Source organism: Falco cherrug, chromosome 8, assembly GCF_023634085.1.
Source record: "Falco cherrug isolate bFalChe1 chromosome 8, bFalChe1.pri, whole genome shotgun sequence".
Classification (NCBI taxonomy): Eukaryota; Metazoa; Chordata; class Aves; order Falconiformes; family Falconidae; genus Falco; species Falco cherrug.
Genome location: NC_073704.1, coordinates 56,745,574 through 56,773,214, shown reverse-complemented (window position 1 = coordinate 56,773,214; position 27,641 = coordinate 56,745,574). Strand labels below are relative to the sequence as shown.

Below are 27,641 nucleotides of genomic sequence, written 5' to 3'. Positions count from 1 at the left end.
TTGCTCTCCAGCACCAGCAACTTCAGACCATCTGATCTTGCTCAGTTGCAGAAAATTAAGTTAAAATTGAACCCAACAAAAAAAGCAAAGTATGATGTGCCCTTGTATTTTATCATAACCTGCTTGAGGTTGGATACCAGCTTTAAGGGTTAATATTCATTTTTACTTGCAAGTTATTTCTCTGAAATACGGCCAAATAAATGTTTTTCTTGCTTTTATTTTATAGTCCATGTTTCTCTTACTGCCATGTTTAAATAGGATAGTATTTATTGCTACATACTATGTCCATATTTGGTTTGAGACTATTTGTCTGCTCTCCAAACTACCTTCTAAATGCCATTATTTTAAGATTTTAAATTCCATTATAACTATTCCACTTAATTATACTGGGTTAAATTTTCAAAAGCACCTAGGTGATTCTGCTGTATATATTTAGAAAAATCTTCATAACTAATTTTCTTTGGTGCTTCCCGAGTCTTGGTGAACTTGAGATGAATTCAACATACACTTTGTCCAGAGACTTTTGCGGAATTGCAGTAGGTGTCTGTCAGCATCTTTAGACACTGAAATAGTTTGGAAAATCTGACTTGGTGACTTTCAGTGGGGCATAGATTTCATACACTATGTGAATGTCTCTGGAAACTTTCTTCTCTAGTCTTCCTAAAGGTCAATTACACAAGATGAGGGTTTGGTATATTATCTACTTCATGTTCTATATTATGTGTTCTAAACATTGCACATATTATATATGTGTAGACATGTACATGTAAACACGCATGTAGCTTTAGGCCCTTATACACATTTGAGGGATGGTGGGTATATCCATAATTACAGGGCTGATTTTCCATGAAACTCTGATTATTTTCTGACACAAACTGTCAAAATCAGGTGGTTACATGAGCAGAACTTGGCACAAAATTGAGAGAAAAGAGTTTGTCCTGTGAAATACTCCCAGAACTGATCCTCCGGCTCTTCAGTAATCTTCCCCAAGATGAGTCCATCCTGGTGAGACCTTCACGTGCTCAGGTCGTTGCTGTCCTGGAGAGGAAAGCTTTGGGCAACCCATGTAGGCACCATCTTCTTTTGTGCTGGGAATGGAGTGAACCCCTGGCAATTGAGTTCACAGCTAATGAAGGGAAAATTACAGTATGGGTCCAAGACATGGGCTATGCCCATCCCCATGAGTGAACCAGGAGCAGGGAGCATACACAGGCGTCGAAACCGATGGTCTGCAGTGCTCATTCTGTAGCACAGCCCTGGCACAGGTTTGCCTCTGCTCCACAGGGACCCTCTTAGATCATCCGTGGGGGGCTGGCAGGGGTTAGCACCGGCTGTCACCACTGCCAGCAGGCAGTTTGCAGATTGTCCCCCTGCTCTGGAGGTTTAGAGCAGAGTGGTAGGGACATCACTGCTCTCTGCCAGCTGGCTGCAGTCATGGGGAGCATCCTCAGGCATGCGTGTGGCACCATATAGGTGGGGCCATCAACTGTCTGGGCTTTTAACGTATGTATTTGTCAAGGGAGATCTCTATGGATGTTTGCTACAAGTTTTCAATGAGTTTCTTTAAGAACCCCTCACCAGTCTGCCCAGTGGCTTTCTGTACGCAGAGTTCAACACCATACAGCACCCACCTCCCCGCTCCCCAGTCAGTCACAACAACAGTCAGTAACAACAGCCTGAGCACAAAGTCAGGCAAAACAACTAGCAAACTGCTTAACAGTTTGAGAAACCCCCGTTTTCAGTTGGGTGGCTTAAAGTAAAGCATACGCTTACCTGTTAAGCCCGGGTTTACATGTTTTGCCTGTATTTGACAGGGTTTAGCACCCAGTCCCTTTCTCTGCATTTTGAGATCATGAATATAAAAAGATGTTGAAGAGTTTATTGTAGCAGTCCAAAATAAGGAAATAACCAGGTCAAAGGGGCACAGGGATAATTCTGTAAATGTCACTAAAAACTGTCAAGACAACCAACACCATAAAGGGAAATTTTTGCAATAACCGTAATGGCATTTTCATCATGACAGCCATAGCTAGAGAGAAAGCACTGTTCTTCTCAGGAGCCAACCACACAATCGCCGTTAATGTTAATGGACGATATTTACATATCTCATTAGGAGAATGAGCCCCCAATAACTGAGAACAATAAGAAGCTGTGTTTTCTGGAATTCATTATGTAGTGCACAATGCAGGGCTGTCTTGACATAAAGCAAAGCCCTGATACCAGGCACATGTATTCAGCCCCCGTCTCTACTAAAGTACATCAGAAATGCATTTATTATAACATGCAAATCAATACCATGGGCAAAAATTCTTCACTTCCAGGGGCTGATTTTGTAGCTACTGTACATGGGAGTAAACAAGCACATGGGAGTGATCATTTTAACTATTTCAATGCGTTTGATCCTCACGAGAATAACCAATAATGCAGGCACCATGTGTTACTTTCAGAGTCCCCGTACACTTGCAGTACTGTGAAAGAAGCAGGCAAGTGAACCCCTTTGGAGAGGTGTCTAGGACAGAGTTTCAAATGTCTTAGCAAAAACACTTAAACTGGTGACTTCATCCCATTCACCTGTTCACATCATCCTTCACCTATATCCCATTCACCTAACGGCTTATGGTGTTCGGCAAATGCTTCAGGTTAGCAGGCAGCAGAGGGAAGAGAGGTAATATTTCGGACACTAAGTAGATGTTCTTGCATAGTCTTCATTATGTCACATTCCTACCTGGGCAGGGACAGCCAGAAACTAGCATCTCTCCCCGTATTTCAATTAGCTGTAGTCTAAAAGTGTCACAGATGTCTAAGGCTGATGCCATGCTTAGTGAATAGGCCACTGTCTTCTGGGCTGGTACCACACTAATTACATGATCTCTGCATCAGAGCTGCTCGTCTTGGCATAGCTCAGACCTGCAGGGACTTCTTGAGTCTGTCTGTGTCAACTACAAAGTGCTCCATGTCCCTACACTACCGTTTTCCCTCTTCAAAAATAGGCATCTTGTCCTATACAGGCATTCTGAGAAGTGTTTCAGGATGGCGAGATGTGCACCTAACACCTGGGAAGTTCAGGCACATGAATATTTTTAAATTTTGTATCTTCATGCACTCATGGGCTATTACTAATCCAGCTTTTAAAGGCAGCAGTGAAAGGCGCACACAGAAAGGGCCTGGGTTCCCTTTTCATTGACATCAGCGCTGTTCTTCCTACACTGGTCAGATGCTTAGGAGGTCACATAGCATGAGGCAGCCTTGTCTTGGGCTCTTTCATTCAGATCTTTGCTATTCAGATATAAAGATGGCACTTTAGCATGTGTTGAAATTTGCTTTCAGTCTCTTGTTCCAGGAGGACAAAGGAAGAAGTAAGTTGGCTGAAAAGCCTTTTATCAGCATCCTAAAAATGCTTCAGCTGCTTCTGTTGCATTATTTGCACACCGAGTTACTTGCATCGGTCCAGCTACCCACAGTAACAAAAGCAGCGTTTTGCTCCCCCGAGCCGGCAGTCCATTTTACCTTGATTATTCTACACAGAATCCAACTTGTCCATCCTGCCCTGCAAGGACTTCCCCCCAACTCCAACCCCCACCCACCCCCCACCACCCACCCAGGACTCTAATGTAAACAGACTAAAACTTTTCTTCTAAAAATCTCCATTTTGATGTTCCTATTAATTAGAGTGACTATTCATACCATTTCTCGTTGCTTTGGGTATTCTGAAGACCTTAACAGTCATGAAGCTATAATCCTCATCTAAAGTGAATTTAATTATGGTTTTAAAGACTGCCTTCCAAATGCATATCTGAGTAGATACATCATTCTTCATGACTTGTCGTGTATTTATTAACAAGTTCTGTTTGCTTGCCAGAATTTGCAATACCATCTGTCTTCTGATGCATATCTCCAACTAATTTATTAATAATACTCATATCACCCACAAAGAAGTCAGGCTTGACATCTGTCTACATCGCAGCTGTTTCAATGAATTTTTATATAATGAAATAAATACAACCTTAAATAAGGTGGAGACAATGTACAAGCCTGTGCCTAATGAATCCTTTAGGACACCTCTGTGAATTTAAAATGGATATTTTTAATACTCTGAATTGTATTATTTGAGTTGAGAGAGGATTAAGTTCATGTTGTTTGCCACAATGAGCCTCATTTCTATTGGGAAATCTCATAATCATGGTAATACTTGGTTGGGTGGCACTTCTAAATTCAGTTTAGTCGGGCTTCGTGCACGGGGCCAGCATTAGGTCAACGCTTGGAGCAGGACTATCGCCAACACTAGAACAAGTCAGCGGTAGCATTGACTCGCCACTGCTTGAAATCCAAGGACAGAGATTTCACATCTTTGGGCAACCCGTTCCGCTGCATCTTATCAAATGTTTTTGTGGATATTTACAAAGTTCCCGTCTCTTGCAATTCCCATTCACGACCTGCGGCATGATTCAGGGTGGTGATATTGCCTAGGCAAGATTGCTTGAAGCAAAATGTTGGCAGTTCTGTGTCTGGTGTCTGTGGCCTTTCTAACTCTACAAATGTGTGGCAGAGTCTGGTAATAAAAGTAGCTTCTTTTTGTTGGAATAACAAACTTTATCTTCCAGGATTTGATTATAATTATTTAATTTTTGCACTTTCTGTGCATACCCAGTTCTACTCCTACTTTTTGCCTGTTTATTGTTCTTTAATCTTTCAAGAATGTTTTACAATTACTTTGAGCAATGTCTTCCCAACAAATGTCAGATAATTCCATTTTCTCTAAGTTACAAAGCACAAATCTTTCTTCTGTCAGAGAACACTAAGGACGCGGCAGAATCTTCAACCCGTGTTTTCATTTATATCTTTAAGAAGGAAGGAATTTCTCTGAACGTGAATATACTGCAATAAAATCAAGATTCCCTAACGGTTAGCTTTTATTAGACTTTTCTACTCTGGCCATCTTTGTTTCCAGTGACTGCCTTTGCTTTATATTGCAATCAACATTGCCACTGATGTTGTTGCAATGCCTGCAGGAGCTCTTGGCTAAGTGTGCAATGTCTGAGGTCGGGCTCATCTAACACAATTCAATGCACTCTGCATCAAGGGGGTGCCCACCTCTGAAACACCTTCGTGAAAATAGCTGTAAAACAAATTTATTAATTTTCTTAATTGAAGCAGGAGGACAAAATAGTCATGATAGGCATGTAAGCCAAGCAGCCACATTTAAAGATTTAAATATCAGATATAACAAGGTATTTAGAGGTATTAAAATATAACATAACAGTCAGAGTACTACAGAAAATCCTAATATTATCAATTATCACCTCTTTCCAATTTTCCTTGAGAGCACTTAGTATTGGTAGGAAATGCAAAATCCTTTACAACTTTCCTTTAAGAGTCAAATTGCTCAGTTCAGGTTTTTAATTTAATTTTTCGAAATTTTAGATTGTTTTATGTCTCATAAAACCTCAAACTATCAGTGTTCCCAATGAGAAAACTCCCCAAATACTGGATGATGCTAGTATTCAGGCAAAGTTTCTGTGAATCCAGCAATCAACAGTTCTTAATATCCTAACTATTAATAATAAAAACAGCACATACCACAGTGTATAGATAAGGGATATGATAAGAGATAGAAAGTAATTGTATCAACGCAGTGTTCAAGGAGGTTCAAGTTCAAGCTCAAGTCTTTTGGTCAGTGGAAAAATACTTTAGCAGGAGAATTACCACGAAAAATAAGCCCAGTGATACCTCATAAGCTCCTAGTTACTATTTTCTGTGGTGTTCTTCATTGCCATCTCAGCACCAACACATGGCTATGAGAGACCCATACTCAGTAGCAAATAAACTGGAGATTCTGCAACACCGTAGGCATAAGCAGAATTTGGGCAGCTCAGCAGATCAAGAAATTCCTTTTCTGATTACTTCAGAAGCTCAGCAAGCCCTGAAGAAAATCATACCTGAAAGGCAGCAACATGTCACCGATTGAAAAAGATGAAGTTCAAGCCAGTTGAACTCTCTGCCGCTGGCAGGTGTTACACCTTGCACAACGGTTTTGCTTCATGGTGGCATTGATCTGTCTGCAGAGGGTCCGGCAGGTCCGTTGGAGTGCTCTGCTCATGGACCCACTTATTTCCTACCAGTGGTTAGACCTGTCATTACGTCTCTTGCCTTGAAGCCGTGTTGTCCATAAAATGATGGTTTAATAGCTCGAGCAGAGACACTGTATGGTGATGGTAAATATTTTCTAATGGAGTTACGTGGAGAGAAATCAGAGCAAGCAATGGACATATATACCTTCATTGTTCCTAGAGCTTAATTTAAGCACATGAGAGTATAAAGGTGTGCTCGTAGATCACGTCAGCAGTCCATGAGCCAAGTGGCCTGTCTCCAGGAGTGGTCAGTACATGCTGTTTAGAGTAAAACTACAAAAATAACCTCAAATGTTCTCCTGAAAGCTGATAGGGAATATCTTGGAGGATGTGACCATACAAACTTAGACCTTATTTAGACTTCTGAAGCTCAGAGGCAGCTCTGTGAGAGACTCTTCAGCTTTAAATAACTTTTTCAATCACTATGAAATCAGCCTAAACTATCGTGAAGACAGCATTTTTACGATGGGATTTGTTGGGGTTTTATCATCTTACGCCAGCCTGAGCTCATTGCTCTCAGGTGCTACCAGAGAACGTGCGCTGAGCCGGGAGCAGCCCATGCCGATTCCCAGCTGTCACCATGTCCCTTTGCTGTTCAGAGCTGGGAGAATATTTAAAATTGGTTACTGTGCTCTTAATAGCAGCATCATAAAATTGTCACTTTGTTACTTAAGACATCCCCCTGTGGGCATTCAGCTACAGCTGCGGGCTCTGGGAACACAAGAGCCCTCTCTGTTTTCACTTCTGTTCACTCTTAGCCCTAATCAGCTGAGTGGAAAGGATTTCTGCATTTATTTTTGTATTTTTTTCCCCCCCTGTCCTGTTGCTGCCTGTGTATCAACACTGCAGGTGTTCCTGGTCCTAAAAGCAGTGGGGTTGCAGAGGCACGGCTGACGGTACAGCTTAGACTCCATAGTCTTCGTGACAGGTGATAACATAAATGAAAGGGGAAAAAAGTGTGAAGATCCCAGGTTGAATTTACAGCACTTCAGTAAATTCAGTAAATACAGCAAAGTTCAGTAAATCCACTTTCCTATATGGAAGTGCAGCCAAAGGACATCAACACAGATGGAAGCCAAGGACTGTATTACCATATTTTAGAATAGGAATTGATTTTCACAAAAAAAAAAGCCACAGAAAAGGCACACGTGAAGTTCTACCTGCATTCAAGCACTGCCCCAGGGCAGCTGCATTGCCTCTGCTCCATGAAACCAGCTCATGCCCCCTCCTGAGCCTGTTTTGACCTCTCGATCTCACCATGGTGCACGTGTCCCACGGTTTAGAAACCAGCAGGAAAAAGCTACAGATGGGAGTAATGAGATGGTTAAGTCATATTGTTGTTAATGCTAAGTTGTTGTTACTGTGTGCAGTCACTGAGTCATTAGCAAGAGTTGTGGACGGGGCCTGGAGAGCATTCACCGTGCTAGTATAAGCCCTCTGCAGAGCCACGTTAGTCCTCTTAAGGCCAGTACCTGCAGCAGATGTTGAAGGCACTGCTCCCACCAGCACAGCAGTCTCTCACTGCCTCTCCAAAAATACTTCAATGTGCATTCAAGCCTCTTTTCACAATTACATGCACTTTATCCTAGCGGCGTGCACAAGTCAAAGCTTTTGCTTTTTTTGCATTTTTTTCCCCCTGCCTGTTCCTGAGGGACTGTATATAGCATTGGGGAAAAAAAACCCAACAAAACCCTGGCTTGGTTTCACCACCTGAAGCCCACAGAGTAAGAAACACCAAAATCAGCTTCTGCCTCTGTCCAGGCTGCACACTGAGCCCAGCCGGAGCAGAGGGACAGGGAGCAAGTGGCACAGGACAAGCAGGTCATGCCAGGGGCTGAGGCTAAGTCCCCTCATTTACTTTACCACCAGTTAAGGATGGTTCCTTCTAGTCAAGACAATAAGTGAAAACAGGGAACGAAGTTTGGCTCAGGTTCTTACAAAAAACTGATGCTACAGAGAAGATCATTAAATGCTTTTGTTGACAGAAATGTTTTTGTCAGTGAGCTCAGAGAGGACTGGAATTTCCTACCTTACTCCACCACAGCTATAAATTCAGGTCAGGGAAAACGTCCAGCTGCAACTGAGGTGCAGCGGGCAAACACGGGCTCATGGGCAGATCTCATGGCAGGAGGAAGGACCCCATATCCAAGGGGGCACACAGCAGGGATACAGAGGGGACCATACTCCATCCTGCTGCGAGGCGCCTAGCTGGGCTGGGAGGAGTAGCCAGCATCGCAAAGGATGCAAACACCCAGTGACAAGGGGCAAAGCAAGCCCGGCTGCAGCCTGGAGAGCCCTTGGTGGTGATCGCTACCGAGGAGTTTGGAACCACGTGAGTCTTAATTGCTTGGTTTTCCCCTCACCAGCACAAAAGAAACAAGGTACAAGTCCTTACACAACTTCTGGACAAAGCTGCTTTATGAGACGTGGCATGTTGCCTTTCTGCCTGCCAGAAAATGCTGCCTGCTCTCTCCTCCCATGCTCCTTGAGATAATGCTCTGCCCACCCCTGCCTTACCTCTCCCTGGCTTTTGGCCTCCCTCCCTTCCCTCCGCTTCCAGCACTGGTGGCTGTTTTTTTGCTGGGGCCCTTTGGTAAATACAGTGGGGTTCAGCAAAACCTTTAAGCATCCACCAAGGGAGCTTCAGCCTAAACGTTTGCTGCAGCGCATTTGATGAATGGGCTTCGCAAATAGCAACAGCAAAGTGTTAGCCAGAAAGTGGCACATTTCTCAGACTGCACAGCCCCGTATCTTGCAAGATCTTACGACATTCGTGAAGCCGGAGGGTACAGAGTCGTGGTCGGGAAGCGTGCTCACGGCGCAGGTCTGTGTCACCTGCAGCGGCCGCTGCCAGCTCGCTGCTCTCTGGCCGTGGGCTCCACATCCCCGCTCCTTCCCCTGGTACAGACCGTGCGCTGGGCAATAGCGATTCGTTTTGGTGGGTGGCCAAGCTGTCACGGTGTGGCTGAGTAGCAGTGTTGGTGGTGAGTCTTAGCACCCGACAGATGCCAGGTGGCTCGTTCCCCAAGCAAGCACAGGGAGATACCTTCTTGTGTTGCAGAGCAGGGCTATGTCAATTGTCCCATAGCCAGCTGTCCTAGTATCTAAGGCAAATAGGGACCACTGGGGTCATCGAGTTTATGCAGTAGATACAAACTAAAGGATTAATCAGTGAAAGAGCTGCTGGAGCTGTCTGGCAAGAGGATGTGAAATACCAAAGATGAAGGCGTTCAGAGCTGTTAGCTCTCCTTCCCAGAATTGCCATATTGCAAGTAACGGACCAAAAGGAATCGAGCAGGACAGACAATCTGCAGCACACTGTACTTCTCGTGAGGCGGCGGTGTGCCTCGGTTATCTTTCTACACACATTTCACAGTAAGACCACTGCTGTTTTTTCTGACCGACCAGCTAAAACATCTACTTAATTATACTCCAGGCAGACTGAAAACAAATGAAGATCTGTCAGCAAGTTTTGTCTCGCCCTTTTAGGAACAAGTCTCCGAGGTTTTTTGGAGACCATTTTTAAGAGGCTTTTCCTCTCCACTCCCTTCCAAATGGCCCAGTTGCTTTTGTTGGATTAAAGTGCAGTCAAGCATCACAAAAGCAGGGATATGTTTAGTTTCCAGCCCAGTTTCTGGGTAATGCCGGGTTTGTGAGTGGTAATTCCAGTTGTTTGTGCTGCTAGAGGACTGTAATTGTTTTCTATCAACCAAGTCCCATCTGCTGAGGATCTGCGGCACTGCAATGGCTGTGAGATGCACCCTGACATTGCACTGCAACATGAGATTATGAGGAGGTTCCGTTGCCAAATTGTGTGATTAAAAAGAGCACAGTAGGTGATGAGAGCTGAAAGGTGACTGCAGAAAGCTCCTTGGGGAGGCTGGACCCTGTCTTTCAGTAGAATCCAGAAAGGTATCAACTAAAACTAGTCTGCAGTGAAAAAGCATAGCGTGACTGGCACAGCATCGCTTCCTAAAGCCTCAGAGGAGAAGTACATGTGGTTAAGCCCTGGGACTTCAAAGGAGTAAGATGAAGGAGGGTTCAATTCTAGCAAAATTGAAGGGTTTTATAGGAAATAAATGGCTTTACGTCTCATCAAAAGGGTAGAAGTCCCAGGGGCAGAACAAATGATAGAGGATGTTGTGGAGAAGAGACAAAGCTGGAAGAAGAAGTGAATTGACAGGAATGAAAGAAAATAGATGGTGAAAATAGGGTGCAGTAAGGCTTTTAACGCTTGGGAATACTCTTGATAGTTAATTGGTATTTACATTTCGGGGTGCTTTATGGCCTTGGGTTTACTGATATGAAAAATCCCACTCCACCCCATAGAGCTACATAGGAGATGTTGTCGACAGGAGACATTCCTGGGAGCAAACCCAGAGGCACTGGTTAAACTGCAAGCAAATGCAAATACAAAAACCCAATACAACAGCAAAGTCCAGCAAAAGCAATGTGAGACCACACAGTAGTCATTTCCCTCTTTGTCCTCAAGTCCAAGTATACAAAGGCAAAATACCCAGCCCGTTTGTGCAAGAATGAGGTCTGAGGAGCCCTGGGGTCTCTCAGTTTTGGGGCTGCTTGACAGTACACTGTGGCAAACTTCACCCCATCTCCAGTGGCATCAGCTGCTTCCCTGTTTTAGGCTATATTTAGTAATGAAAGGAGCAAGGGAGCAGCAGGGAGAGTTGGCACAGCAGTGGGGACAACCACTGCCAGCAGGGCAGAGCTGCAGGGTCATGGTGACATAGGGAGCAAGGGGCAAGAGGATCTGGAGGGTGAAGGACTCAAAGGGTTGCGCTGGGGGTCCAAGGGAGGGCGAGTGTTGCTGAAGTCTTACTGTATCTCTGATAACCTGTGGCAAGTACAGCTCGGTCACCAAAGTTCACGCTCTCTCCCCTTGACAGTTGCCTGTGTTTGAAAAACAGAAGCTTTTGCAGTGTTGTTGGAGTTCTTAAATCTCACCCATTTCCGCCACCTTGTCACAAAGCTGGGCTGGGAGACAGCTAGTGTTTAATTCCTACTGAAAATGAATCAAAACAGGAAACCAGTTTGCCTCCGAAGAGCAAATGCATTTGTAGTGAATCTCTCCGAAGCCTGCACCAGATACCAAGCCTCAGCTCAGCTCCCATCCGCCACGTGCCCGCATCCCTCTCATCCTGCTCCTGCAGAAGCTCAGTGCCACTTGCCAAGGAGCTATGGGGCAAAGATTCAGGGGGAAATCGAGTATGCCGAGGTAGCTAGGATGCTTGAATATCTGTTCTTTTCTTACCCTTTCCTAACTGCCCGTACTGTTATCTAGTGGCGTGGTTTAACCCCAGCCATCAACTGAGTACCACGCAGCTGCTTGCTCACTCCCCCTGCCTCCCAAAGGGATGGGGAAGAGTTTTGGGAAAAAGGTAGAACTCATCAGTTGAGATAAGAAGAATTTAATAATTAAAATATTACATTATGATAATCAATAATAATCATTGTAATCGGAGGGAGAAGAGGTATAAAATCCAAAAGTGAAAAAAGCCAAGTGATGCACAACACAGTGGGGCACTACCTGCTGAGCGATGCCCAGCCAGACCCCCCAGTTCCTATACTCAGCATCATGTTCTCTGGTGTGGAATATCCCTTGGGCCAGTTCGGGTCACCTGTCCTGGCTGTGTCCCCTCCCAGTCTCCTGTGCCACTCCATCCCTCTGGCTGGCAGAAAGAAAAGAAGAAATTGAAAAGTCCTTGACTTAGTATAAACATTACCCAGCAACAACTAAAAAGATCAGTGTGTTATCAATATTATTTTCATGCTAAATTCAAAACACAGCATTGTACCAGCTACTGAGGAGAAAAGCCAAAACAAGGACATCTAGGTATCTGGTATATGATGAATAATAACACAGAAGAGGCTGCCAGAAACCAAAAACTGGTCAGGATATTTTTGAAGGTATTATTTATTTCAAAATTTCCTGTTATTTTTTTCTTAGCTAAAACCCCAGACAGAACAAAAACAGAGAAGTGTTTTGTTTCTTGGAAAATAGACGCAGTAAAAAAGTTACATTTTAGATAAAATGGATAGTTCTGAAATTCTCAGTAATTGAATAAAATATTTATTCTTTTATAGCTTTTCAGTGTGAAACTGGGGTGTTAGTAAATTGAACGTTTGATGAAAAGAGTTCTTTTTGGTTAAAAGAACATTCTATTATTCATAAAAGAACATGGAAGAAAAAAGTAAAACCTGAATTTCAACCAGAGGTTTTGACTGGTTCGCTAAGAATCCATGTGCTGAGTTGAAATATATGTACGTGCATATATGTGTGTGTTTGTGCAACCCATATAGCAGTGCCAGATATGAGAATGATTCTTTATCATTTTAAATGTCTCACATTATCAGTTAATTTGCTTCTACTCCATTCAAATTAAATCTCCCTTGGACACAACAGTCTTGTCTAATTATTCACTTAATCCACAGTCATTAGCATTAACCAAGTGCTTTTCTCTTTTAGAAAAAAAGGACTTTGAAGGGTTCTGTGGAACTTTCCAGGATTAAATGTGTGGAAATCGTGAAAAGTGACATCATCATTCCCTGTCAGTATAAATATCCTTTCCAGGTGAGTCTGTCTGCAGGCCATACTGATAGAGATATCACTTAATTTCCCATTTCAATAAAATTCTCCCTCACAGTGCGGTCATCATTGTACACAACATCAAGGCAAATAACAACAAAGGAAGAAAAAAGAGAGCCAGGTTTGCAATGAACTGGGGAGTCAGAGACTGAGTGTTACTACAAGATCCATAAACTCTTCCACTCATTGGTTTTAAATTGGAAAGGATCATTAGATCTTCTAATCCCATCCCTTGTTTAACAGAATATTCAGCTGTCCCACTAACTCATGGTTCAGGGAATGCCCGTCTTTCGCTGGGGGAATCCACCCAGGGTTTTAGCCAATTTACCTTTTTACAAATGTACACAATTTTCTGCGTGGTGCTGAAACTGAGCCCGTCCAGCGGCCCTTGCACCAGGAGCTGGTGAGTGTGATGCACCAGGGGCCCCGCTGCAGGCCAGGGGAGGGGGGGGCTTCTAGGGATGAGATTGCTTAACCACCAAGAGGCGGACAGTGCTAGCTCTAGGACGAGGAACACATTGTCTAGTGTCAATTACTGATACATATGGGACACATTTACATTGGCATGTAAACATAAATGCCACAGAATATTTGCTCAGTTATTGCAACACAAATTTCCCGTTTATTATGTTATTCTCTATGCTGCCATTTATCAGAATTTTATCATATTGCTGACAGTATTTCTCCTACTAATTATGGTGTATGGACTTCAGCAAATACAGGGCCATCTCTGTTCACAGATGGCTTTAATTATGAATTATCTGGGCTCAGATTTGCAGATAAACATTAATGATTGTGACCACATACACAAAATTGTTTAAAAAGATAGATGACTTCATAAAAAGAAAAAAGACAACCATAAAGCAAGATTTCTTTCTTTTTCTTCCCACCCTCCCATTCTTGTTATCTCAAAACCAGTACCAGGCTTGGCTTGGTACTGTCATTCTGATAAATCATGAAGTAGCTTGTAGATTTTTCTCTAAATCTTCATTGGAACAGTAAAAGCACATATCCACCATGCTGCAGTCTGAGCCCTGGAACGTGTTGCCTTGCAGAGATATACGAAGGGAGAGGAAATAATTTCCCAAACTAGGTTGGGTCAGGAAATGCTCCCTCCAGCTTGGGGTGGTCCCCAGCCAGGATCATAAAAATTGTCCTGGAATAATACGAACTGTTGCTGTGTCGGTGCGTGATGAGCACTTGAGAAACCAGATGATCAGAGCGTTGCAGCCGTGTTTATGGGCATCTGGGAGCAGCAGCAGATGCTGTCGTACATTGCCAAGGGCTCTCGATGAGCAGCCCAACAGGAAAGCTCTTAACTGGGGCTGGGTAGGAGCTGCCTGGCTGGGGGGAAGCTGGACAGGGGAATCTCAACTGCTCTTAACGTGAGTAAATATGAGCTAGAGAAGGAACAAATGCTCAGATCTGTTTGGCTCCTGTCAGAATTTTCAGATATCTCCATATCTCCAATGCTTGTAGCAATAGCAAAATAAAGTGAAGGTAGTGGCCAGTACTGGTGGGATGGTAACAGTGGACAGTCATGATGGACAGTGCTCCGCTGAGCTCGGGGTAATTGATCCTGCTTGTAGCACATTTGAATTTTATCCCATAGTCAGTTTTGTGGTATTTTGTAAAATTACATTGTCTGGGGGTGGGGGGTGGGGTTGAAATATCTTGGCTGCACCCAGCTTAAATCTGGGGAACCACCAGTGGCTCTTTGTTTTTGTGTGGCTTATCTGGCAAGTGAGCCCTTTGCAGAGAGGCATGAAATGAGTGATTTTGTGCAGTTGTGCAGGCTCATGGCTGTGTCTTTTGGAGATCTGCTTAATGCATATTTCAAAATCTGCCTCAGTTTGTCCAAACATTATAGACACATAACAATAATACCAGTAAGAGTGGCTTTAAATAAGCGGGAATCATTCCTCCCCTATTTCTATTTTCTGTAAAAGAGGTTATAATTTATCTCTCCATAGCATGCAAAGCAACTGAGTCACACGGCTGTCTGCGTGTGCCTGCAAGGGCTTCAGGCCAAGAGATAGCAAATGTTTCCTGTTCTTTAAACAATAATCAACGTTGCCTCATCTGCACCCCTGGAGAAACTGTAAAAACCAGCTGCTCTCCTATAGAAACCTCTGTCTAAAGCCAGCGGTCAAAGTTTTTCAAAGCATCTGCACATCAAAGAGACCAGGTCCCATTTGGAAGTAAATTGTTGAGATAAATATTGGAAAAGAAATACAGATTATATGTTACATCACATTTTAGGCCCAAATGTACTCATGCGCTTCGATTTCTGAGTCATTACAGTTCTCATGATGATTTTACTCTCTAGTCTGAAACTTCAGAAATGTTCTGTATTTCTCTTCCTTCATTTGGTCATCCTTAGAGCCAAGCTGATGAAAACAGCATCTTGATTGCTCATTGTTCATCTGCTCCAGTTTCTTATTTCCCCTTTATAATCCTACTGAAAGCTATTAAAAACTTTGAAGAATACTAGTAATCCAAATAATCTCCAGGGAGTTGCTTGAGATTTATACTTACACGAGAAAAGTTAAATTTGGCTCTTAGATCTGAAGTGAAGGTATCTTACAAGAAACTGCTGAGAAACAGATGCCATTTCCCCAGAGATGCTTTAGAAGGACAAACTGTAGGCAGCAAGTAATGGGCTGAATCCTCTGCAGACCAAAACTGCTACGTCTCCATTGATTTCACAGGTATTTCTAAACACCATAAAATTGATCTAAAACACTGCTTGACTGGAATCCTTTCTTGATCAGGATTTCTGCTCCATTTTAAATAACCAAAAGGCAATGAGGTTAAGTGATGCTTCTGTTACTCCGCTTCCCCACGTCATTGTTTTGATGTAATTGTTGGTGTGAGGGCTGCCGCCTCTTTCCTTCAGTGACTCCGTTGTGCCCAGCATATCTGGGATTGCTTCTAATGGCTGGATCCCTTCTTTACCCTCCTCTGCAGATCGTCCACGATAACTACATACTCTACGTGTTTGCACCCAACCGTGAGAGCCGGCAGAGATGGGTCTTTACGCTGAAGGAAGGTAATAAAACCCCTATGCCCACCTAATTGTTGAAGTTACTTATCCCAGACCAGCGTTCTCACAAACTATAATGCAGAGAAAACCTGCAAGAGGGGTCAATGTCCTATATCGGAGCATATGCAAAGTGCTAAGGGGGAATGAGGTTATAAAATCAAAATGCTTGTAAATTTGGTGGGTGTGTTTTCAGCAGCAGTGGAAAATTTGGACATGGAATACTTTATCTGCCTCTTTCTAGGATAAACTGTTAATATGTTACTGTAATTTGAGGTTTCTTATTCAGGAAGAGATGAGGATTTTTCTGTGGCTAATTTTTTTTAAAGAAATCAGTCTTTTCTGCATAGAAGGTTTTCCAGTCCTTATTAATAGATTTTTTTTTCTTTACATAACAACCTTAGAGACTCATGATTATTAAGAAACATTTTTGTGGGTAGCTTTCATTTCCTGTTCACAACCTGAATTGTGCTGTGGTTCGCAGCAATGGTTCTGAAGTGAAGGCACAATAACTAACCACCGCAGGCAGAAACAAAGCATAATGCTTGACTAAGGAAGGTGTTACTTAGTTACATGAAAATTCTGTCATAACTTCCTGGTTTATAACACAAGCTACTGTATTTTTCACTCCGAAAATGTTGTGCCTGGTGGAGATATGATCAAGTTCATGCACTTACTCTTGCAACCAGTTATTAAACTTCTGGAGTGCACCTGCTCCCAGCTTCTCCTTTATCACCTTTTCTCATTCAACATTTTCAGACTGTCCCCTGTCTTGGACAATTTGAATAGTTTTGAAAACAAAATTTGAAAATTTTGAAACAGGCCAGCAGACAATTTTTATTCTTTTTAGGAAAATTATTATCACAGATAGAGTCTGAGCTTCAGAGACAAGGACCTTTAATCACTCGTGCAGACATTCAAGACTGGGATTTACATGTGCAAAAAATATTTAGCGCTGGTGAATGCCAGCTTGTACAGCTCCTTCTGAACACCAAGCCAAAACAGCACGTGTCCATGTCCTACACATATTTATTTATTTATTTATTTATTTATTTATTCATTCATTCATTCATTCATTCATTTATTTATTTATTTATTTATTTATTTATTTATTTATGGAGAGTATATGGCCTGCCAGGTTTTATTTCTTTTTTTGAGACCTTTCTTCTGTGGTTTTGGTGTTTATCAGTTTAAAGAGAAGGTCACCTTGGCAGGATTCTCTTCTCCCACAGTAAAGGTAGGGGCTCCATCACCAGCAGGAAGGCTATTCCTCCACATCGATCTCCACATCGATGGTGGCATTCACTCCTTTCAGGAGAAAGGAAAACATTAATGGAGGAGGCTGATAATATTCACCAAAGCTTGGTTTGACAAGATTAAGAAGCTTCTTTAAAGTGCAGATTATTTCCATTCAGTTCCAGACAACTTTCAGAGCTGATGTGAATGCAAATAAATTCGTTTTCCCCCTTCTTTTTCTTCCCCTAATATTTTCCAGAAATCAGAAGCAACAACAATTTGGTTTCAAAGTGCCACCCAGACTTTTGGATAGATGGCAAGTGGAGATGCTGTGCTCAGACAGAGAAGATGGCAGCTGGCTGTGTGGAGTATGACCCCACCAAAAATGGTATGGGATTTGTTAAGACCATCCTAATCTTTAAAATATTTATTCCTCACAGAAGTAAAAGATTGAATCTGTCATGTACAGAACGTCAAAGAATATTGTGTTGCTTTTCCATTTCTGTCAGGAGATATGCTGCTGTCTTCTTGGGATATTCTGGCTTATCTTTTATTGCATATGGCATTCTTTGTTTTGAATTAACATCTTCCTCTGTGTGATGTTTAGAGGTGTCTTTGGAATGAGATGGAGAACTAAGAACTTGATCAGCTGCGGTCAGTCAATAAGCCATAATAACAGCTTTATTAAGATATATGCATTCAACCCTGTGTGTCCTATTTTTTCCTAATTGTATTTCCTCTGTGGTTTCAATGGCCAAGCATAATCTTTACTTTGCCTCCTGCAAAAGCATGTTAGTCAATCATTCTTCACCCGAGACACTTTTACCTTGTATCGGGGTGATTCCTGAAGTAATCTGTACCCATTTCAAACCCATGCTGCGTGGTGGAGTCGCTGCGTAGGTGCAGGCTCTTGGCACGCCTTGCTCTAACAGACCAAGGTTTGCTGTTCACTGCGTTTGTATCACTTTTATCAGTTCATTACCTGGATAGTTTCTCCCCTGGTTTTGTCCAGATCTACTTGAAATTATTTTTCTTGATCTCATTTTAGCCTCGAAGAAGCCTCTTCCTCCCACTCCTGAAGATAACTGGGTGAGTGCCGTGGGGCACGCTAAGCCAGCCTTAGTGCCCTGTCCTCTGTGTTTAACGAGCAGTGGGTGGTGAATAGATCCTCATTGAGGTTCACCGTGGTGCAGTCATGTAGAATATCACCTCTGATAACATTCCCTGGGTTTTTCTCTTAAATTTTCCATAATTTATTATAAGCTATAAACTAGCAGTACCCCATTAGAGTTAGGTTCAGTCCTGCACAGGGAGCTTGGTTTCACAAATAGCTTTCCAATGGTGAGTGAAGCTTCAACTACATTTTTTTTAATCTATAGAAAGGGTAAGTGGGGAAGTAGGAGTGATATGAGAAATACTGCTGTGAAGAGGAACAGGGAAGTGATTTTCCCCAAACCACTTGTGGATGGAATAAAATGTCATTGGCTTATTTAATAAGAAGGGAGAAGCAGGGTGGCTGTTAGGGCTGGGTGCCTTACCGGAGGCAAGTGCCTCTCAGGCAGCCATGGAGATTTTATCACTGGAGGCTTTTAAGAGGACTTTAGGAAGCATCTGTGAAGAACGGATCAGACAGAGGTAATCCTGCCCTAAGAAGGAGTAGATAACTGTTTTCTGTGCAACTGAAATTTTTGTATGAAATTGTCTGAAAGTGCTAAAAATTCTCATGTTGCCACCATACCCCACTAGATGCTCTGACGTGCTTCCCTAGCTTTGAGGCTTTTGAACCCAGAGAACACCGCTGCTACCAGGGAAATACCATTTTAGAGAGCATGCCATTGTTTTTTGTGAATGTGAATGCGAATGTGAACGTGAACATGAATATGATGAGTCTTTTGCCTAATTTGTGCAGAAATTGTTGCTAGACCCAAAGGAAGCCTTAGTCATAGCCATATATGACTATGAAGCCCAGAATCCACAGGAGCTGACGTTACAATATAACGAGGAATATTATGTGATTGACAGCTCTGAGGAACATTGGTGGCTAATTCAAGATAAGAATGGGTAAGTCTCTCTCCAACAGCCAATTTACAAATCCTTTCTAAATCCAGTTTGTTCTTCCATGAACATATATGCTGGCCTCTTGCACAACTTTTGTTAAGCATCCTCTGATATACAGGAAAAAAGTGATGGAAGGTTATTCACAGTAGCTTTCTTCCTTTTGGTGTTGCTTGTATTCAGGCAGATGAAGAAAAGGATCTGAAAGTGTATTTAGAAAAAATAAACAGTCCTTAGCTTAGGCTGATATTTGCTGTCATACACACGCGGGGAAAAAATTGTGAAAATTGTGAAACTCTCCAAGCTTCGAGGTGCAATCGGTTGTTTCCTTCTCCAGTAACCCTACTAAATACATAACAACCAGCATTTCTAGCATGCAAAGAGCAGGCAAATCTTTCAGGGCTGACTCCCACAGATGCAGAGAAAATCCTGTCTGTCTAGTGCACTCATGCTGTGTCGCATTTTCACAGGCATGAAGGCTATGTGCCAAGTAGCTACCTGGTGGAAAAATCACCCGAGAATCTGCAAATATATGAGTAAGTTCTGCCTATGTTTTTCTTGTACCCTTAATTGCCCTGTGTTTGTTTTAGAAGCTAAAAGCCTCAAATGTCCCTATCCCACATAACATGCTGCCGCTAGCGCTGGGGTCACTCGATTCGGAAGCTTTTCAGCAGAAATTTTACTAGCCTAGAAATGCTGACTTGGACTCTTTTGATGTTTTCAGATGGTACAATAAGAACATCAGCAGAAGCAAAGCAGAAACACTCCTCAAGGATGAGGTAAACTAGTGCGGGGTCGATGGGCAATCATAATTAATTATTAATTAATGCAAATGAGGAGAAGGCGGCGAGGGCTGCTTTGTGTAGAAGAGAGCTGAACCCGGGGTTCCCGCTGTGAGGCTGTCCTTGGCTGTTCTTGGTGTGCGATGCAAAAGAAAGGACCACTAGCAACCCCCCCTTACCTCCGCAGCAGCTGAGCGTGGGCAGGGGGCTGTGCCATCCTTCTTTGGTCAAACACAGCCAGGAACTGGGGCTAATGAAAACCCTGTTTCAGAACCCTGTGTCGACCGAAAACCACGATTTTAGCTCATCTTTTCTGTCTCTGCAGGAGGCCTGCGGATGCCAGTAGTTCTCTGAAAATCTAACCAATCTCCTGCTCAAACATTTTGGGTGAAAGCCAAAAGTATGGGTTTGGGGGTTTTTTTTAGTTTTGTATGTGTGTGTGCATGTGAGCATGCATCTTTAATTTTTCAGTTGAGCCAGAGTTTTCCAGTGAAGACTGCAGTGAAAATAAAAAGAATAAACTTGTTGTTCATATTTTCCACACAAATACAACCGTAGTTTTTAAACCAGGCCTTACACTAGCAGGAGACCTGAATAAAGTGTTCTTTCTTGGAATTATAGTATTTTATAGAAATAAAAGCTTTTGTGTGTGGTTTGAAAAATTATTTTAGTTCCTATAAACTCCTACAGGATGTGGCCACACATGGTTTAGTTATTGCATTTTTCCTCTTGGTCCTACCAACGCAACTTCTCTGTGGCAACTACACCCGTGTGGCTGCAGAGAATTTTGGTTCACACGGTTCCTCCTGGAGATGTGGCCAAGCTCATGAGTGATCTTCGGCCAGGCTTGCTGTCAAGTGAGATGGAAGGGCAAGGACGGAGCTCAAAGTGGCTCAGTCAGGATGCTGTCTCTGATACTTGCCTACCTGTGCAAGCAAGTCCACGCTGCTAGAGGGGAGTTGTAAAGCCCTCACAGCGCATTATACAGGTGCTTCTGTACCTGGAGACCATTTTTAGAGCTCCCCTGTGCTAGATACTGATAGTGCAGATATGGTAGGTGCTGAGCAGACAGGCGTTGAAGAGACAACCCAGGAAAGTGTATAGCTCGGCGGCCTGATGCCATCTGGGCAGAGCTGCACACTGGAAGTCGGCAGTTCCTCAGCAGAGGATGCAGTGGTGGTCTCAGCCTGTGCTCACCTGGAACTGAACCAGTCTGCTGAGGAGGTGGGAAGGAAACCAAGGCAGGGTGTGCTTGGTGGATCAGGTTTGCATCAAGTGTTGGTGGGTGGATAGAGGTCATACAAAATGGAGAAAATCTACCATGTAAAGCAAAGGAGGGAATGAAATAATCTGGCATTTGGGATGCCAGATGAAAAGCATCTTTATCTGCAAACAGAAGAAAAATGTATTGTTTATTAGTAATGTATAAGTCAGCACAGTACATTACATCCAAACTGTGATGTTAAATCTTCTCTTCTGCCTTCTGATCCATTAGTATCTGCAGGATCATGACCTATGATACATTTTAGCATTCAGATGCGTAGAAAACAATTACAGTGAAAAATTAGAAAGGAAAATTGTTCTGTGAGTGCCAGAGTGGAGGAAGCCTGCTTTCCTACACATTTAGGTTTAGATGCTGGATGGCTGGGGCACTTATGAAAGGGCAAGTTCTTGTCCAAGCTTTTCCCATTTGTGATACCTTGGTAAATTATCTTTCATACACTTCCATATGGTTGTTGTGTATAGTGTTGAATAGATTGTACTCTCATTCTGTAGCTGCTCTCTCAATGGAGGGCACTCAAACGGGTTTAACTTTCTACTTAGCCGCACATTTCGTTAAACTTGCATGAAATTAATATCACCGGCGTTGTGTCAGATACGGTTGAAGGCAATCAATGGGTTCGAAATTTTCTAGAGGAAAGGCTTGGAGGGACAGAAAGGCACATGCTCGTGTACCCACACCCACACGTACTCAGAACAAGCGCATAAGTCTCATTTCCTCAGGAAACTGAGCTAAAAATACATAGCACCCAAGAGAGACCAGCTGGGTGTACCTGCAGGCACTGGGCAGCCATCAGAGCTGTGCATGGAACAGCCCAAGCTTTGCCAGCTGGCTGGTGGCTCTGGTTTTTCCCTGCATGTTTAGCGCATCCTCGTGACTGAGCAGACAGAGTTGAAAGGAGCAGAGCTTTGCCCCCAGCCCACTTCATTAATTTTTTTCCATTATACTTCTAACCAGTTTTCTCTCCTTTGCTCCCCTTACAGGGCAGGGAAGGTGCCTTCATGGTGAGAGATTCGAGGCAGCCTGGCATGTACACAGTCTCTGTTTTCACCAAAGCATTAAGGTACAGCTGAGCTCAGCAGCTTTTCGTATCAATTGCATCAATGAAATGGCTTCTGTGAGAGCGTAATCACCGTAGTTGTTTTGGCATGATGAAGAGGGAGCAGAAGGCTCATGAAAATGATAGAGGAAAACACTTCCAAAAAAGGCAGAAGAGTTAGCTGCCATTCGCAAAGTGAACCGAAGGCTCCGCTTCCCCCTGCATCGAAAGATGTGCCTATGACTAGTGACTTAGGCATCACCGGGGTTGTCGTTTTGATGCAATGGTCTTCCCAGCTGAAGTGTCAGTAGGATCAACGTGAACTTTGGGCTGGATTCATGATAGATGGGTGATATAAGTGAAAGGGTTTCAGTGATGGGGCAGAAAGTTTTGTTTCAGAACGAAGAGGCAGAGAAACTTAGCACTCAGCCTACACTTAGAGGGAAACCTCAGCCTTTCTAGAGATGAGACCATCTATGAGTGAGAGGAAGAACATACATGTACACACACACCTTTCCTTAGCAACTGCTGCTCACCCCTTGCTCCTCCCCCATTTGTTCTGTGTAGGGAAGATTTTCCCCTTTGCTTGCTTGCTCCTCCTCCATTTATACCCCAGATTCCTGTCTTTTTGCTGCAACCTGCTTTTCCTCAAAGAAAACCGCCTCTTTTTCAGCACGGATAACAACCCCGTTATAAAGCATTATCACATCAATGAGACAACTGACTTTCCCAAGCGCTATTACTTGGCAGAAAAGCACGTGTTTGACTGCATCCCCGAACTCATCAACTACCACCAGCACAATGCGGGAGGTGAGTGAAGGCTGATGCTGCCCAGGGAAGCTGCTCTTTTACCATGCAGCCAGGTGACTGTTTTAAATGAAGGAAAGTTCCCAAGGCCTCTGTCCTTCTAATGAAATGTTAAATGGCATCACCTTTTCTTCCACTTATCCTGGCACTTGGACGGCAGGAAAACGGCCACCTTCCAGCATTACATCTTCATTCTGCTCATCCTTCCAAAGCTAACTATGACCAGCACAGATGGCAATGACATACTATAGAGAGCCCTTTCATTCCTGGGAGCCCATGGGGGTATGTCACCACTGCCAGACCAAGCTGCCTGTTTGAATTACGCTGCAGGGCCTTCTTCCCAAGAGGTGATATATCCCTGTGCCTTGATTTGACACGAAGTTAGGAACATAGCCAAGATCCATAGCCAGACGTGGCAGTGACCAAAGACTCCCATCCCTATAGTCCAGGAGTACCAAGGGAAACCCTGGACTTCACAATGACCCTAAATACAAATAAAAGGTGCCATTTGGAATTTCATCAGAGTTAACAGACTCATAGCTCACATTTGCTGGCAGAGTACAAATGGAAAATAAGCTGAAACTGCTCAGAATTTGCTTCCTTCTGGCAGGCAGGAAATCTCAGTCTGGGTAGAGGTTCAGCTGCCCTCAAGTGGAGCTGAGAACTCAGTACAATACATCTGCTTCCAGCACCCAGCCTGCCTCCTGGGGCAATGACAGCCACACTCCCCATGACTGTGACAATAACTAGAACTCACCTTGTCCTTTGTTGTCCAGGTCTTGTCACCCGTTTGAGGTATGCGGTCTCTTCTTGGAGAAAAAAGGCCCCGATCACTGCCGGGCTGAGCTATGGTATGGCACTCTCATGACTATATGGGAATCACACTCCTCACTGGTTAGCTGGGTGATCCTGAATATCCCTGTGGATACTGATGAATATTCATGTGGCTATCACCATAACAAATAGCCTTCTTCAGATCTTTACACTGCACTATTCACTAGATTAATATCTTTGTCATTACCACTGGTAACTGAATGAACTGATCCTGTGGTGCCTTGAGGGAGGTGATGAGAACCCCAGGGTCTCAATGAAGTCAACATTAAATACTAAAATGAATGCTGAACAAAGGTGATGGGAGTAAGAGCATAGCAAAACTTGATGAAAGTTGAGTCCCTCCTGAAAGATGCCTTCATTTGCGTATTGTCGTCTAAAGGATTTTGCTGGTATCATCTTTATTATAACTCTTGGAGACATCAAAGAAACTCAAAACCATGTGGTGCTCGGTAGTGCACATATGCGAGGTAGAAACAATCCTCCTTGAAGAACTGGATAGGCAAGACAAATGGAGAAAAAAAGGGATGTTGTTGTCCCTACTGCTGAACATGACCTGCAGCACAGATTAGGCAAAGGAGCTGCCAAAGGTCAGACAGACAATTTGAAGGGGAGCCAGAAAGTCTCACTTTGAGTCCTGTCCCAGCGTTTAACCCACAAAAGCTTTTTGTTTGACATTTTACTGCTAGAGCCTTACCCTTTCTCCCTTACAATCAACAGGAAAATTGGTCATTAACCCCTCCGAACTCACCTGTGTACAGGAAATTGGCAGTGGTCAGTTTGGGGTGGTCTACCTTGGCTACCTGCTGGAGAAGACAAAAGTAGCCATAAAGACCATTCGTGAAGGAGCAATGTCTGAAGAGGATTTCATCGAGGAAGCTAAAGTCTTGATGTAAGTAGTAGCTTCACCAAGAAAATCAGTCCCTGTAGTATTCATACGACTGAGCCAGGGTGTTGTGATCATGTTCAGGAATATGATTGGGGAATTTAAACCTGGATTATCTACTATGTATCTAAATAGTATAGAAAGAGACTGGTGAGCTCTGGTGGTTACAAAGGAAGGCAATTCAAAGTGTAGGTGAATTACTGGGCTTCTAAGTCTGTGGTCTTCCAGATCTCTGCTGTTCTGGAAGGCAGGGTTAATTGATGGTGTGTTTTGGAGAGCAAGGTTGTCTTTTGTCAAAAATAATTAGATGGAGAAATCTCTTAAAACTTGAGGGAAATTTTATTGGAAAACCTTACCTGCAATTTTTTTTTTCTTTCCACAACTGAAAATACTTCTCTTTGGGATTTTTTACTTTGTTTGTATTTTTTACATTTCCCTCCCTTCAAAATAGAGAGAAATTGATTTTATTTTTGTTTGATTGGATGATTTCCCATGCAGGAAAGTTTTTTGGTGACCATTACCGTCAAAATGGGATGATTCTTACTGCTAGTTGATGTTAGACTTGGTCTACACATTTTCTTCTTTCTGCTTTCATAGCTGGCCTGTGCAGAGAGAGGGGTGCAGCAGAGTGACATAGGCGGCCATATATAACACACCTGCTGTAAGGATAGAAGGCACTGAGCCTATTTCAGCCTCTTTTCCTCCTTCTCTCCCTATCCTACAGGAAGCTGTCTCATCCCAAGCTAGTCCAACTTTATGGCGTGTGCTTTGAGAACGCTCCCATAAGCCTGGTGTTTGAGTTCATGGAGAACGGCTGCTTGTCCGACTACCTCAGGAGCCAGCGGGGTAGTTTTTCAAAGGAAACCCTGCTGGGGATGTGCCAAGATGTGTGTGAAGGAATGGCTTATCTGGAACAAAACTCTGTCATCCACAGAGACCTGGTACATTGGTCCCACATAGACTTTTCTCTGCTCCAGCTGAGCTTTTCCCTGTGCTTTTTCCCTTCGTTAACTTCAGCTTTCACACTCCTCCTGCCTATCTGTTGACAGGGGATCCAGTTTCTGCCTGTATTGCAGAGGCACCATCAATACTTTAGGAAGAAGGAAAAAAAAAATATCCCCTGGAGCACTGGTTAATCTATTTCCCTTAATTGTGTTTGGGAGAGAAGAAATGAGGACATAAAGTTTGTCTCTTTTTGTGAGTGGACTCTTTTGCTCCCCGAGAGCCTCAGCTCCCACAGTTCCTGGGTACTGACCACTCTTCATCTCTAAAATCAGCAAAGATGCCTAAAAGACCTGTTCTAACATACACGTAAATATGCATTGCCGATAAGATACTTTTAATTACATGGTGTTCCATCAAGCTGCATCAGTCACTGCTGCTGTTTTGTTAGGGGAGCAAGGACTGTGAGTAGCTGTGGATATTTTAGGGTCTTTCTCTGCTTTTTCTGGGCAACAAGAACCTGCAAGTCAGACTGATGGTTGAACAGCTTTTGTGGTGACAGAAACATGCTGGCTGTAAAATGTACAGAAAGCATAAGAACCTCAGGTTTTCTCCCTCTCTGTACGGTACGATGTCACTTTGATGCTCTGTTTTTTTAAGCACTATCTGCTCTGCCAGGATAAAAGCAGCTCAGTGGCTGTGATAGTCTTTCAGCTCTGACCTTTGCACCTTCCTTTCTTGCAGGCCGCTCGGAACTGTCTGGTGGGAGAATCCCACGTGGTCAAAGTGTCCGACTTTGGGATGTCAAGGTAACGCTGACGGGGCTGCACATGCTCTTTGTGGGGCTGTCATGGGATGGTGGGGTTACTCAGCACGCTCCCTTCTTTTCTTTTTCCAGGATTGTCCTTGATGATCAGTATACCAGCTCCACAGGTACCAAGTTTCCAGTCAAGTGGTCTGCTCCAGAGGTTTTCTCCTACTGCAACTATAGCACCAAATCTGACGTTTGGTCATTTGGTAAGAAACTCTTGTCAGAATGGAAAAAAATCAACAAACGCCAGGTCAGAAAACCTGGGGGCTCAAGTAAATCCTCCTAACACAACATCCTCTGGGCTCCAAGGATGTTTTGCCTGAATAATGGCTTAGAAAAGCAAGCCTGAATCATTTAAGTGAAAGAAAGAATAGTAAACTACCTAGATACTTTGTAACACTGCAAATACTGCCCATTTAATGTATTATACCTGTGCAATGCTCTATAATACCAAATAATGAACTCTACTTCACGCTGACATAGCATGCGTGTCCAAGTAAAGGTTGGAGAGTCACTGACAAGATTATACAAGGAAAGGAAAGGAAAGACATTTAGGCACTCCATCTCTCTGCACGTCAGTCCTGGGCACTGGTGGAAGCACCAAACTCTCTGCCTTTCCAAGTTTGCTCTGCTGATTCCATTTGCTTTATGCCGTTCTGAAAATATTATTTCACTGCTCACATTTTCTCACCTCGTTTCCTGCTCCCCAATGCATCGTTTTATGACTTGCATCTGTTCTTTGGTCTCTCTTCTGGACCTCCATAGATAAGAAAAGACATTGTATATTTTTTCCCCCAAAGTCATCGGCGCTGGAGATAACAAAGGCTATCCGCTGCCCTGTTGATCTGGCACGCTGATGTATCTGGCCCATCTCCAGCTAGCATGCAAATTGCGGTGCTGCAGAATGAATCGGTGCAGTGTGCTGTGCACAGCACACAGTCAATGGGGTGCCACTCAGCTCCGGGCCTAGCAGTAAATAATGCAGGATTATAACCTTTGCTAGTCCGTGCCTGTGAGTTCTGTGCTTCGCTCACCCTTTACTGCCTTCTGCTGTGGCTGAAGTTGTGCGTTCCTGTGGCGGTTTATATACCAGCAGCACAGTGGGATCTGGGTGCTCAGACCCACGCAACTGCCTTCACAAACCCAACCCGGAGATGCTTCAGAGAGCACCATTCCTCCTTCCGTGTCCCCTGGC

The 27,641-nt window shown here is 43.4% G+C and overlaps 1 protein-coding gene across 1 annotated transcript in view; it reads left to right on the top strand.

The window, feature by feature from the left end:
- Nucleotides 1-27,641, top strand: part of ITK (IL2 inducible T cell kinase) — a 33,637-nt gene that overhangs the window by 1,023 nt on the left and 4,973 nt on the right. The window contains exons 2-15 of the mRNA XM_005437004.4: nucleotides 12,613-12,717; nucleotides 15,703-15,784; nucleotides 17,271-17,399; nucleotides 18,060-18,100; nucleotides 18,921-19,072; nucleotides 19,537-19,602; nucleotides 19,791-19,845; nucleotides 22,114-22,193; nucleotides 22,843-22,979; nucleotides 23,753-23,827; nucleotides 24,528-24,699; nucleotides 25,418-25,634; nucleotides 26,380-26,444; nucleotides 26,534-26,652. Coding sequence (XP_005437061.1) covers nucleotides 12,613-12,717; nucleotides 15,703-15,784; nucleotides 17,271-17,399; nucleotides 18,060-18,100; nucleotides 18,921-19,072; nucleotides 19,537-19,602; nucleotides 19,791-19,845; nucleotides 22,114-22,193; nucleotides 22,843-22,979; nucleotides 23,753-23,827; nucleotides 24,528-24,699; nucleotides 25,418-25,634; nucleotides 26,380-26,444; nucleotides 26,534-26,652 — 1,495 coding nt within the window. The remainder of the gene's footprint in view (nucleotides 1-12,612; nucleotides 12,718-15,702; nucleotides 15,785-17,270; nucleotides 17,400-18,059; nucleotides 18,101-18,920; nucleotides 19,073-19,536; nucleotides 19,603-19,790; nucleotides 19,846-22,113; nucleotides 22,194-22,842; nucleotides 22,980-23,752; nucleotides 23,828-24,527; nucleotides 24,700-25,417; nucleotides 25,635-26,379; nucleotides 26,445-26,533; nucleotides 26,653-27,641) is intronic.